Source organism: Lichenostomus cassidix, chromosome 3 (assembly GCF_008360975.1).
Source record: "Lichenostomus cassidix isolate B80296 chromosome 3, HeHo_3.0, whole genome shotgun sequence".
NCBI lineage: Eukaryota > Metazoa > Chordata > Aves > Passeriformes > Meliphagidae > Lichenostomus > Lichenostomus cassidix.
In genome coordinates, this window is record NC_139483.1 from 107,088,565 (window position 1) to 107,101,672 (window position 13,108).

The window sequence follows — 13,108 nt, forward strand, 5'->3', positions numbered from 1 at the left end:
GAGAGAAATACGAGCTGCATGCAGGCACAGAGTCCACTCCCAGTGTGGTAGTGCACGTGTGCGACAGCGACATGGAAGAAGATGAGGACCCAAAGAATTCTCCAAAGCCAAAAATCATTCAAACTCGACGCCCCGGTGTGCCGCCGCCTGTATCTAACTGAGCCTCTCCGGCAGAAGCAGCACTTCTCTCTCCTCCAGCACAGCTCTTGGTTTTTTTTTTTGCTTTGTTCTGTTGAAAGGCAGCCTTTGCCTTCTGAGCACCGGGACATTAAGGTCCTTGAAACCCCTTCACAGTAATCAAGCCTCTGTAACAAAAGGGCTAGGAAAAAGATCTTTGTACCTGTAACCATATCACTCACCCACACTGATAGATGTAGCTGGAAAGGACAAAACAAGGCTGAGGAAACAAGGGAGGGTTTCAGTCGGAGGATCTTTTCACAGCTGTAATTTGCATGCTGAAACACCACTACCAGAGAGATCGTTTTGGGTGGGAATTAGGCCAGTATCAGGCTCGATATTAAAACTCCCAGGATTGCCACTGCCCTTCATCAAGCAGCCTGCTCCTCTGCCCTCCTCACTTCCCAGCAGACCTTAGTCTTTTCCCTTTTCCCTTTTTTTTAAGGGGGGTAGTTGTGTTGTTTTTACTCTACTAGCAGCTTGGTGGCCTTTTCACTCTCCTGGAATTTTCTGTAAGGAATACTATCTTTGCAACATTTTTAGAAACAACAGAAACCAACCCTCTTCCACCAACAGCTGTAGAGAACAGTGGTCTGAAATGGTGGCAGGGATGTGAGATGGAGCTCTCTGGGCTGAGGGGAGAGGCAGCAACTGCTAGAGGGTCTGGTGTCTGTCAGTCCTTCTCTCTGAGGAGGAGGGAGCCAGAACATCACTAGGGATTTTCAGTTTATCTTCCATCAGGGAATGAGTGGTGCTTCTCTCCCAGTCTGAGAAAGAGGAGCTGACTGACTGCTCATGTAAGATGGGATTCCTTGTTCTCTGTCATAGCTGTATGTTCCAGTAATGATACAGGCTGAATGCTTTCCTAGTGGTGTGGTGAATAGCCCTGAAACTGTCAGTAATTACTTGCACATCTCTAATATTCAGCCCTTTTCCCTCCCCACTTCCTGTGCTTCAAAGCCCTTTTTGAGCTGTATGCAGTTTGGGTTTGTGGAGGTGAGCAGAGGTTAGTTGAAATTCTTTTGTTGTTTTTTTTTTCCTCTTTTTTTAGGCCAAAGAAAACAGGACCATAATTACACACTTGAAATTAGACTGCATGCAACTGAATCCCCTTTTTTCACCCTGTCCTGCATGTTTCTTTCACTTGCAAAATATACTGGGTTACAAAAACTGTTCTGTGTTTGCATCATGGCTGACAGCAGACAGATCCCGGATTCCCTGTCTGGCAGACCTTCCATGATGATTTATTTTTTTAATGCGTACTTGTCATTTTGAGAACATACTTTATAGACATTTGAGCTCAGATTTTGCATATATTTAAGCATGCGCTTAATTTATGCACATGACTAGTTCCACTGAAATTAATACTGCAGAAACTGAGCATATGTGTAAGGTATGGTGGGATTTTTGAGCTAATTAGCTGCAGCTGTACTCCCCAAAGTGACTCTAAAATGGCACAGTGAGCTTCCACAGTTTAAAATCCTTTACAGCTTAAAATAAGTAAATACATCTTGGAAGCTTATTCTAGGATCTGAAAAGTCAGCTTAGGTTCTGTAATCAAGATTTTTATCATAAAACTTAATGATCTGGTTTCTGAGGGAGGGTTCCATCAGGCCCTTAATTAGCAGTGAGGCTACAAAGCTTCAGCAGAGTTAAGTCCCCCTTGTCAGGGGTCTTGGCTCTGCAGCACTTCCAGGATATGTGTGTTGCTCTGTCAGGACAGGAAATGGAATTCCCAGCGTGCATGGTGAGGACATCTGAGAGTGAGGACTTGCAGTTCACACATAGTTCATCCTCTGACCACCACAGCCCCCTGATACTCCTGATGAGATGTAGTGCTTTACTCAGCACATTCCTATAATGTGATACTTGGTACTGCATTATGAACATCATTGTGTGCGTGTTACACTGATAGAATTCTGCATATTAAGTACAGCAGAGACTGAACAGAAAATGGGGCTTTAGTATCCTCATGATATCTGTGTAAAGTTTTCCTGAAGTAAATCCTTGGAGGTTTCACTGCAATTGTTTTTTCAGTGATACATTTAGAATTGGTTTAAGGAAACAAATTGTCCCTCACAGCCCTAGGAATGTATCCTGTTGAAAACACCAACATAGGCCACACTGGATATTCCAGGAGTAACCCCACTGGCTTTTTTGAGAGCACACCCAATGCTGATTGCCATGGGGTTTAGCCCAGTGTAAACAGGGACAGTAAGATTTAAATATGTAAATGATCAGAGATCATCGCCAATGGATTTTTTTACAGCCAAGACTGAGAGGCCAAATCATGTCCTTGTATCTGTGTCCTCAAACTTTGGAGAGACTTGGCTCTGAACTCAGGACTTTGGTCTCAAATGATGTAAAACTATACTGAAAATTAAAGCATTGGACCTTAAATGTTCTTTCCTCGAAGTGCATTTTCAAACATTTAAAATGAGGCCCTGTTCAGTGACTACTCCATGTTTGTAAAGCTTTGTGGTACTACCCAGGAGGCAGAAGGACACAGCTCATTGCTTAGAGCACAGAAATAGAAACACAATTACAAACCTGAAAATTCAAAGCAGCCTCTATAGTGGAAGCTTAAATGTCACCTGGATGTGATAAAATAATGGTCATCATAAAAAAATAAGGTGTTTCAGGTATTATGGAATAATGTCCCTATTGTCAAAGTATCAGCATTTGGGACTCGAGAGAAGCTGGTATTTTACTAAAGGCTGGTTCTTGCCTGACGTAGAAAGGTTTCTTTCAAAAAATGCTGACTGTCTGGAAGGGGAATTGTCCTATTTAATTCAGTAAATCACAGGCAGAGCCCCTACTCACGTGAGTGGGAATTTGCTTTCCTGTAGCTCCTCTGAGGCCAGTCCCTCTTACTTGCACTTCTCACAGGGTACCAGTGGGTTCCCCCATGCTGGAACCCTGGAAGAATGAAGTGTCAGTGTTACATTGTGGCTCCTGAGGCACAGTGGCACAGCCAACATCCTTGTAATTTCTTCCCCAAAGCAGGAGCCGGTGGGAGCAGCTGGAGGTGATGCCCTGGGGCCTTTGTTGGGTGGACATGGCTCCTGCTGCTCCTTGGAAATTAAAAGAAGGAAATCAGGGGAGTACAGCTGCTGTTTCTGTTGCCTGCTGCCTGCTTGTCCTTTCTGACCTCTTCAGATATGAAATTCACATTTTAATGACTTCCTCAGTACAGTTTAAAGTATGAAAACATTTCCAGTGCATGGAGATAGGGTATTTTGGAATCTGCTCTTTTGGAACAAAACAAATTTCATGGCCTTGATTTTTGTAATTAAGACAAGGTAGTACTAACTCCCCCTTTCCTAACACACACAGACACACTCCAGTAAGCTTTGTTTTCAGCCAAGAAAATATGGCAAGAGCATCCCTTCCTCAACCATAGCAAGACTACAGTGTTCTAGGTTATAAAAATTCTCCCCCTGCATAAATTGTGTGGCATTAATTTGATCCTAAATTGGGTGAGAGGGGCGGGTTGGTTTTATTTTTATTTTATTTTCCCCCCTCTCTCCCATTCAGCAACACTGAAAAAGCTTTCAGCAAAAGTACACTGTTTGTACTGAGGAATGGAATGAAATCCTGGCAGGATGCAATTCCAGTGGTTTATCTGAGCATTGTCACAGATGCCATGAGCATTTCCATTGTATTGTACATAACTTTTGAAATATTCTATTTAGTCATATTTTATAGGAGTATTAAAAAGCTACTGGCTAATTAATCACTTTTACACTTGTATAATTCAGAGCTTAGTTTAAAATAATAAATATGACAAACAGTATTTTTGTGTTCTGCTTGCATTGGCATTTGGAAAAGCAGCATTTAAAGAGTTAAACTATATCAATAAACTGAGTAGTGTGGTGTATACCCTTGGTAGAACTGAAAATGCTTAAATGTGTGACATAGGCCAAACTCTGTTTCAGTAGAAATTAGGGGGAAAGCAGCCTTGTTGTTGGCAGGATATGCCATGTTCCATTTTAAGCTGCCGCAGTTTCACAGTCATGTGAACTTGCTCTGGTTTGCTGTGGATTTGGCTCGGTGTACACAAAAAAAGCTGCAGTGCAGTCCCTGGTGAGCAAAAGCTCGGCACATCCCAGACCACTGATGTGGTTCTCACTGTGCTTTTATAATCATGGGTGATGCAGTGGCCATGAATGCTTGGAGAAGGAACATGGCATCCAACTGCCAGGCAAGCTGGAGAAAAGGTTTTATTAATAGTCATTATTATAAAAATTGAAACTGTTGTCTCTTGCACCAGTTTGTACTTGGTCTTGCAAAGGACTGGAAACAGGGAGATGAGTTTGCTGATAACTGTCCTGTGAAATTCTTATATTGAACTGCTCAGATCTGGATTTGGAAATATTATTTGTTTTTCTGTGTGCCTGGCATAAAAAACTTCATTTCTCAAAGGATGATTGTTCATGATTCTGAAAATTAGGTCCACTTAAGAAATCTCACTGGAGATGTAAACTCTGAGCTCTTTAATTCCTTTGGAAATGGCAGGCCTTAACCTCTGTGTTTTGATTAAAAAAACTAGTAATAGTGAACTTCTTCTGAGGTTCTTTTCACCTTTTTTAGAGGTGAAATGCAGGAGGCCTAATTTATTTTTCACTTTGAGCACCAAAAGAGCTTCCCCCACCACAGTGAGTTTCTTCATCCAGCCCCACTGAAATGCTGTGTTTGCGACATGCCGGCTGTGGCTCTTCCACCGTGCTGGGCACTGGACACAGCACTGGGAAATGAGCTTCAGGGCTTCAGCTGTGGATGGCAGAGCTGTGTGTCCCACAGGATCAGACTGATCACAGTCACAGCACTTTCAGATCCTCTAAAGAACCTTTACTGAATTTATTTTTGGTCCTTCTTAAGTGGCAAGCACTTCAGCACTGAACTTTTTGCTGTTTCAGGCTTTCTGTCACATACCAGTGTGAATGTAAGACCTTTGCATATCCTTGATTCCCTTTTGCCCAAGAAATCACATTTAGTTCTGGTTTATCAAAAAGCAAAACCAGGTATGGATTAAATTCCCAGCCCTCAATTATATTCAACATCATGCAATGCTCTTGAATAACTAGATACACTAGCAAAAACCCCAAACACTGCTTTTTCTGGTTTAACGCATCTTCTGGGGGAGTACAGCAGCTTTCAGTATTCCAGGCTCCTCTTAAAAGGAGATATTTTTCCAAATAGTAGCTGTGCTCTTTTTTTTTGAATACATACAGACTGCAGCGTTCAGGGGTAAAATGACAAGGGAGGAAGTGTTTTAAAAGCTCTTTCCCACAGGTCTATTTCAAGTGTGGAGTATATTTGCTTTGGCTTGGAGGGGAGGGAAGCCAGCACTGTTAGAGGCAAAACAGCAGCAGCACTCTGGATGGAAGGGCAGGAACCCCAAATGCCCCCATTGTAGAGATGCTCAGAAGGCTTTAAAAAGCAGCCTGAATTCTTTCTCCCCTTCTGTCAGTTTGTTCAGTCACTACACAGAGTTTCTGGGGCTGCAGCAAGAGTCATCTTCAATATAGCATTGCGTCCTGATGCAGCAGCTATAAAGCCTAGATAGGGACATTCGTTAGGGAGATTCTTGCTGGAGTAAGGCTGGGAAAACTGCGAAGTGTGAGCAGCCTCAAAATTATTGAAAAATTAGGATATTCAGAACCTTAGGCTTCAGGATTCAGATTCATGTACCCAAGAGCTGTATTAAGGGCCCATTCGAATCAGGGGCTTCCTCACTCACAACAGGAAGAGTATCTAGCAAGAAGGATTAAACTTCTCTATTATTCTCACCAGGAAATCAGCCTTCTTTTAATAAATTATTGTAACTGATCATTTATCTAGTGCAAGAAAGTTGTGTCTACATTAGTGTCACACAGATGTGTTCTCTTCACTGTTGGGTTAATGAAGGTAAATGTTTTGAATCCATTTTAGAGCAGAGTTCTTGTACAGAAACTTCTGAAAGAAATGCCATCTGTAAGGACTGGTGGATCCTTAAGTGTCAGTTTGGCAAGTTGTCCTACTGTGGGTAGCTGCAGAAATATTTCGTGTATGTTGTTGTAGATTTAAAAGCATTATTCATGGTTTCATTCGAGTGTCTGCATTTCTGACACGGATGTGACATATCTGTATATATTATAAATCAATACTATTTTTAACCACATATTTTGTACAAATATTCACATTAGCTCTGTACTTCAATGAAAATCTATTATGGTATTAAACATTTTGGTGGAATTAGCAAACTCTTTGTCCGTGCTTTGCTTTCATTTTATAACTGTGTCAAGCAGCTGAGCCGTTTCTGGTATCCAAAGCAAATACTATCATTTCCAGCTATTCATGTTGTTCCTTAAATCCAGGTGCACCTGTACCCTCTAGTGACTGATCCCAGCCACTGCAGAGGCAGCTCCCAACACCTCCGGATCTGAGTGAGAGGCCAAAATCAAACCTGAACCAACAGTAAATGTGAGCGCAGTTTTTTCTAGCTAATGACTGACAGCGTGGGACAGCACACTGCTGCTGAGGGACACCCAAATAGAGATTTCAATGCACACAGGTGCAGTTTTATAACAACGTTTTCCTTTTTAGCCTTTCTCCAGAGTTTCTGGTGGGGTTCACAGCCAGGAATGGGATGATGAACTTTGTGCTGTAGGTGTGGTCCAGTGCAGTTTTCTGTGTGGAACAACCACAGCCACGCAGGTTCTGCCAAGCACAGCAGCAGCGTGATTCTCCAGGCTTGGACCAGCTCAGCCTCGCAACTGAAACAGGACAACAGAATTGAAGGAGGGGAAAAAAGACGTTAAGAAAACAATTAAAAGAACCTTGTCCCCTACTACAGTCCCTAGAATAGCTGGGTGAAGGGGAGAAAGGTATTGTTAAATATATATAAAATTTTTATATATATAATTTATATATATATGTATTCACCAGATTGGTGGTACATATATGTGTACATATATATAGATTACTCAACAGATAGGCAGTGCCAGCTATGAAGTGATTAACAAGCAACATGTTTGATTTGATGATTCTGTGTGGTTGGACATGATGACCTTACAGGTCTCTTCCAGCCTTGACAATTCTATGATTCTGTGTTCCCATGCACCAGTAAGAGGGTAATGGTTTTCTACACTGCCACGAATTGGGATGGGGTTTATGTACATACACAAGACATGGACTTTGGACTCTTGTGTAGCAGAGATCCTCAACTAGGAAATGTGGGAAACCTATCTTGGATATTTGTCCCCTTCAGCAGTTTAGTTTCTAGTGAGATGAGAAGGGATAAAATAATTTTTCTCTTCATTCCAGGGCATAGTTGTGGGTCTGGACATCACAGGATGGGAAGAAGCATCTGCCAGGAAGCAAACAGAAAATTTAGAACCTCAAAACACAAGAGGAGGAAAAAGGCTGATAGAAAGACAGCAGAATGAAAACCAATTTTTTTCATTTATTTTTTTCTAAGTGAAGAAGCATGTGCAGATATCCAGAGTGAATTTTGCTCATTGTTTTTACAGTTGAGTCACAGACCAGCCAGCCCTGCCTGAGCCCTATTTCTACTGATTTCTATTTAATTTACAACATGCAGCAGCACCCTCACAACCTGCCCCTCTTGACACCTGCACAGGGGCTGTACTGGGAGCCTGCTCCACACACCACCCGAGGTCACCTCACCTGTGACCTGGGGGTGCTGGTGACAGCAGCTGAACATGAGCCAGGTGTGCCCAGGTGGGCAAGAAGGCCAATGGCAGCTGGGCTGTACTAGCCATGGTGTGACAGCAGGAGCAGGGCAGTGACTGTCCCTGTGCTGGGCACTGCTGAGGCCACAGCTCTGGGCCCCTCAATTTAGGAAGGACATTTTGATGCTGGAGCATGTCCAGAGCTGGGGAAGGGTCTGGAGCTCAAATCTGATGAGGAGCAGCTGAGGGAGCTGGGGGAGCTCAGTCTGGAGAAAAGGAGGCTGAGGGGGAACCTTCTGGCTCTGCACAACTCCTGACAGCAGGGTGGGGCTGGGCGGGGATCGGACTCTGCTCCCAGGGAACAAGGGACACGACACGAGGACATGGCCTCAGGGTGAGCCAGACGAGGTTTAAGTTGCACATTAGGAAAAATTTCGTCACAGAAAGGATGATTAAAAACTGGAAAGGGCTGCCCGGGGCCGGGGTGGAGTTTACTCTTCTCCGGAGGTGTTTCAGGAAAGACTGGACACGGCACTGAGGGCCGCGGCTTAGCTGACACGGTGGTGCTCGCTCACAGGCTGGAATCAGCCATCGCAGAGCTCTTTTCCGACCCAAATGACGCGGTGGCTCCGTAATTCCGTGTCCCCTCACGGCCGGCCCGCCCCGCGCGGTCCCGCCCCTCTCGCTCGGTGACAGTGACAGTGACAGTGACGGCGCGGGCCGGGCCGGGCCGCTGCTGCCGCGGCGCCTCAGGTAACGGCGGGCGGCTCGGCCTGGGGGTGCTCCGTGCTCGGCCCGGCTGTGGGGTGCGTGTGGGGAGTGGCGGCCTGCGCTCGGCGTGCGCGGGTGCTCAGCTCCGGCGGGCCCGGGGCGCCTCTCTGTCTGTCTGTCCGTCCGTGTGTCCGTGTGGCTGCTCCTGCCCTCGGTTAGCTCGTCCCCACAGAGCCTCTCGGGCCCGCAGAGCTGCTTGGTGCCGAGCTGGGTCAGTGGATGTGCTCAGGCTGTGTGCAGGGAAGAGCAGCATGAGAAGGCCTTGGAAAAAAACCAAACCGCCCAGCATTTATTATTTATTAAGAGCATGCAGTTAAGGAATTAGAATAATAGAATTACAGGTTGCACTGAGATCATTAACTGTGTAAAATTCAGAAGTAAAGACTTGATTTCACTTGGGAGGGCTTCAATCCGTACTTGTCCCTCCCCAGAAGGGCAATTTATGAGTTGTGTCTAATTCTGCAGCTGGGGTTCCAATGTACACAACAGTGTGTTGTCCCTTCGTCCTTCAGGGTCAGCTGGAAGGAATCCCCTATCAGGTGGATCTGAGGGAATCTGTAGCCTTTGGGTTTGTGTTGTTTGCTGAAATGGCATTTATGTCTCTGGAGTGTCAGTTTGTTCTTAGCAGAACTCAAGGCCTGGATTTTAATTTTTAGAGACACACAAGTTTTGTTTAACATTTCACTGCCTGCAAGTCATGGAATCCTAGAATCACAGGGTGGTTTGGGTTGGAAGGGACCCTAAAGGCCATCTCATTCTAACCCCCTGCCATAGGCAGGGACACCTTTCACCAGCCCAGGTTGCTTCAAGCCCTGTCCTACCTGGCCTTGAACACTTCCAGGGATGGGGCAGCCACTAAACCCCATTCCATTGCTGCAGTGGTATTCAGATGCTTGTTACACCATAACTTCTTGTATTCACTAGGATATTTATGTACTCTGAGTATTAAGATGGATTTATTGGTTACAAATTCACTGTTTTCCAGCTGAATTTCAGTAGTGAGTGAGTTCCAGAGGACTGCTGAACAATGGGAACCTAAAGGGAACTGTGAGGAATATTGGTACAGTCCACACACAGGATTGGATTGAGCAGTATCTGGTCTTGTGGTTAAATGATGCTGTTGAGCAAGAAATGGGGAATTTTAGCATGAAATTTTAGGTCAGTTACAGACAGGGAAGATCTCTGTGAGGGTTCTTACAGGGATCTTGCTTTGAGTAGATAACTGGGTTTTGAACAAGAAGATGTTTGGGAAGAACAGGAAGAAAACTGGGGCAGGAGAGGACAACCCAATACAGTGTGAAATTATATGTCATATTTTGTCAGATAAGGACATAATAAGGACTGTTAGATAAGGCATGCCAGTCATCGCTAGGAGTAATCAATATCCTTGAGTCTTACAGTCAGAATTAGAATCACAGAATGGTTTGGGTTGGAAAGGACCTTAAAGCTCATCTCATTCCAACCCCCTGCCATGGGCAGGGACACCTTCCACTATCCCAGGTCGTTCAGAGCCCCATCCAGCCTGGCCTTCCAGGGATGGGGCAGCCACAGCTTCTCTGGACCTGTTCCAGGGCCTCACCCCCCTCACAGTAAATAATTTTGTCATAATATCTAATCTAGCTCGTCCTTCTTTCAGTTTAAAGCCATTCCCCTTTCTCCTGTCACTACATGCTTTTGTAAAATATATCTTAGAATATATAAATACGTAAGGAATATTTTAGCCACTCATTCTTAAAACTAAGTTACGACTTTTACAACTTCTTTCTCTGCTCAACAGATGCCATGTTGCCTCAGAGGAGGGAACAGATACCTTCCAGAACAGCCATGAGCAGTTATTGGAAAATCCTGGGGATTTTCTTACTCTTTCTTCAAAGTGCACTGTGTCTCCAGCCAGCCGAGCCCAGAGTGCTGCTGGTTTCTTTTGATGGCTTTCGGTGGGATTACATCTACAGAGTGTCCACTCCCAATTTTCACTATGCCATGAAGAATGGGGTGCACATCAGGCAGGTCACAAATGTGTTCATAACGAAGACATATCCCAACCACTACACCCTGGTGACTGGGCTCTACGCAGAGAGCCACGGCATCGTCGCTAACGAGATGTACGATCCTGTCCTGAACGAAACCTTCTCCCTGAACAAAATGAACACCCACAACTCCAGGTTCTGGGAAGAGGCCAGCCCGATATGGGTGACGAACCAGAGGGAAGGACACAAATCTGGTGCTGCAATGTGGCCTGGAACAGATGTGAAGATACATGGAGTCTTGCCTACACATTATATGCCCTACAATGAATCTGTTCCCTTTGAAGACAGGGTGGCGAAGCTCATTGACTGGTTTACATCAGAAGAACCCATAAACTTTGGTCTCCTGTACTGGGAACAGCCTGATGAGATGGGCCACTTTCTGGGCCCAGAAAACCCACATATGGGAGTGATAATCAGTGACATTGACAAAAAACTGGGATATCTCATATCTGAACTGAAGAAAGCCAAGCTATGGGGTGTGATAAATGTCATAGTCACAAGTGATCACGGAATGTCACAGTCGTCCTCAGAAAGGCTCATTGAGCTTGATCAGTATGTGAGCAGAGAGCTCTATAAAGTCATCGACCACTCTCCTGCAGTAGCCATTTTACCAAAAGAAGGTAGGAGCTACAGCAGTAACATTCTCTGAGGTACTTGAGTATCCAGACTTTATAGACTGAGCTGGTGGTAGCAGCACTGATTGCAGTAGGACATCAGCCTTGAACAAGGAGTACTTGCAGGATCCCTTTGTTCTTTTTGCGGGCTCTGTCAAAAGCCTGGATTAACTTTCAGAAAAGAAAGGAGAGCAAATCTGTTTGCTGTTGACTAATATTGCCAAAGATCCTTTGGTCCTTGTGAGAAGTAAGATAATCTAATGGCATTATCAAGGCTGAATGGCGTTCTAGATAGATAACACCTGAATATTACATATCTTGCCTTTCATCAAGATGCTGAAGCCATAGGGGAAGAATTATATTTCTAACTCAAACAGTAAACTGAGAACAGATGGGGATCTTTGATAAAAAGAAAGCTTGTGTTGGCTATTTGATTAGCTGCCAGCTATTGTAGTTCACTTGAGGTTTTTTCCCCTGTCATGCTGAACAGCCAGCCAGTTACGTTCATGCCATTTTTATTGTGATAAAGATGGGCAAGAATAATGTTGGAACTGAAGTCTGAAATCTGGTTGCAGTCACTGAAGGGTTGCTGAAGAGTCAGGTGTATGTTTAGTGTCACTAATGCATCTTCTCTTTATTTTGATGATCAAGTACTCTAAACTACTTGGTGCAAATGTGTTAACCTGGAAAATAACACCCCTGCCCACACAAAAGAAATGCTAATTTGGAAGTTGTGTTTTAAGGTGGCCTTCTGGAAAGGTGTTTAAGAGTTCTGTAACATTTGCATCACTAATGGATAGATAGCACTCCAATACCCTAAGCAGGGAGGGTGTTTTGCAGACTTAATTGCTCTTCAGCGTGTGAACAAATGTCTCTTGTAATTTTTAATTTGAAGAATACTCCAGAGTAAAATGTGAGTATGCCCAAACTGAGATCTCTGCTGTCTGAGCACAGTCAGGCCCTGTAGCTGGGTGCTGTTTTTCTCTGTGGTGATAAAAGAGCCAAATTTGGGAGCTTCATCCCCACAGAGGCAAACATGGTTGACCAAAATATTGTCATTAGGAAATAAAGAAGCTGTAAAAGTAAACTTCAGCGCTGACATGTCCTTAATGCAGTAGATGAGAACTTCAAGATGCGTAACTTGATTGTCCTGTTTGCTAAATGCTGAAAAGAAACACTATCTCTGCAGCAATTAAATGACAGAATTGTAAAAAAGCCATTTCAGTGGGTTTCAGAAACAGCTTTGATTCAATTTTGCCCAGAGATTCAGGTGTTTATTACACTACCAATAAACAAGAATTAGTTTTGAGCACAGCTAAAATTCTTTCCTTCATGGTACCCGCTGTGATTTTTATTATAAAACAATGAACTTCACTGCCAGTTTAGGTATGAGCTAACATATGCTTAAGTACATAATCCTGATTCTTCACCTGTTATTCCATTTGCCTTTCTTAAACCAAGGGAATGGTAAAACTTAGTGAGATACTGAGAAAAATTTTAATGCTTAAAAATGCAGCAATTTCTTTTAACTGTTTGGCTGTGTATTTCTTCCCCGAGAGATGGATTAAAGCCATTATTTAACCATGCTGGTGCATTTGTGTGTGTGGGGAACTAATTATGTGTTCCCAAAGAAAGTACCTGTACCACAGCTGGTGATGCTGGCCTTTTTCTTTTATTTAATATAAATATAACAATTCAAATAATTAGTGTAAAATCAAATTTTCTATATTTGGGGATTCTCCTCTCTGCCATTCCATATAGAAAAGTGGCATAGCAAAATTAACTTTATTACTAATACAGTCCTAGAAATACTGCATTGGAGTCCCTCTACTTACTGCTGTAA

At 43.7% G+C, this 13,108-nt stretch overlaps 2 protein-coding genes and 1 long non-coding RNA gene across 8 annotated transcripts in view; 2 read left to right on the forward strand and 1 right to left on the reverse strand.

Annotated features, from left to right (window-relative positions):
* The window catches only part of RCAN2 (regulator of calcineurin 2), an 82,626-nt gene extending 76,204 nt beyond the window's left edge, over nucleotides 1-6,422 (forward strand). For all 3 annotated transcript variants that reach the window (XM_085057052.1, XM_085057051.1, XM_085057053.1), the window contains one exon: nucleotides 1-6,422. In XM_085057052.1, coding sequence (XP_084913178.1) covers nucleotides 1-161 — 161 coding nt within the window. In that variant the 3' untranslated portion in view covers nucleotides 162-6,422.
* LOC146440399 (uncharacterized) lies at nucleotides 4,558-8,565 on the reverse strand. The gene is made up of 3 exons (XR_014851141.1): nucleotides 8,429-8,565; nucleotides 7,343-7,528; nucleotides 4,558-6,935 (listed from the first exon to the last, which is right to left on the reverse strand). It is a non-coding gene; the product is annotated as an uncharacterized LOC146440399 (long non-coding RNA).
* The window catches only part of ENPP5 (ectonucleotide pyrophosphatase/phosphodiesterase family member 5), a 16,747-nt gene continuing 12,101 nt past the window's right edge, over nucleotides 8,463-13,108 (forward strand). For all 4 annotated transcript variants that reach the window (XM_085057045.1, XM_085057044.1, XM_085057043.1 and 1 more), the window contains exons 1-2: nucleotides 8,463-8,606; nucleotides 10,402-11,271. In XM_085057045.1, coding sequence (XP_084913171.1) covers nucleotides 10,407-11,271 — 865 coding nt within the window. In that variant the 5' untranslated portion in view covers nucleotides 8,463-8,606; nucleotides 10,402-10,406. The remainder of the gene's footprint in view (nucleotides 8,607-10,401; nucleotides 11,272-13,108) is intronic.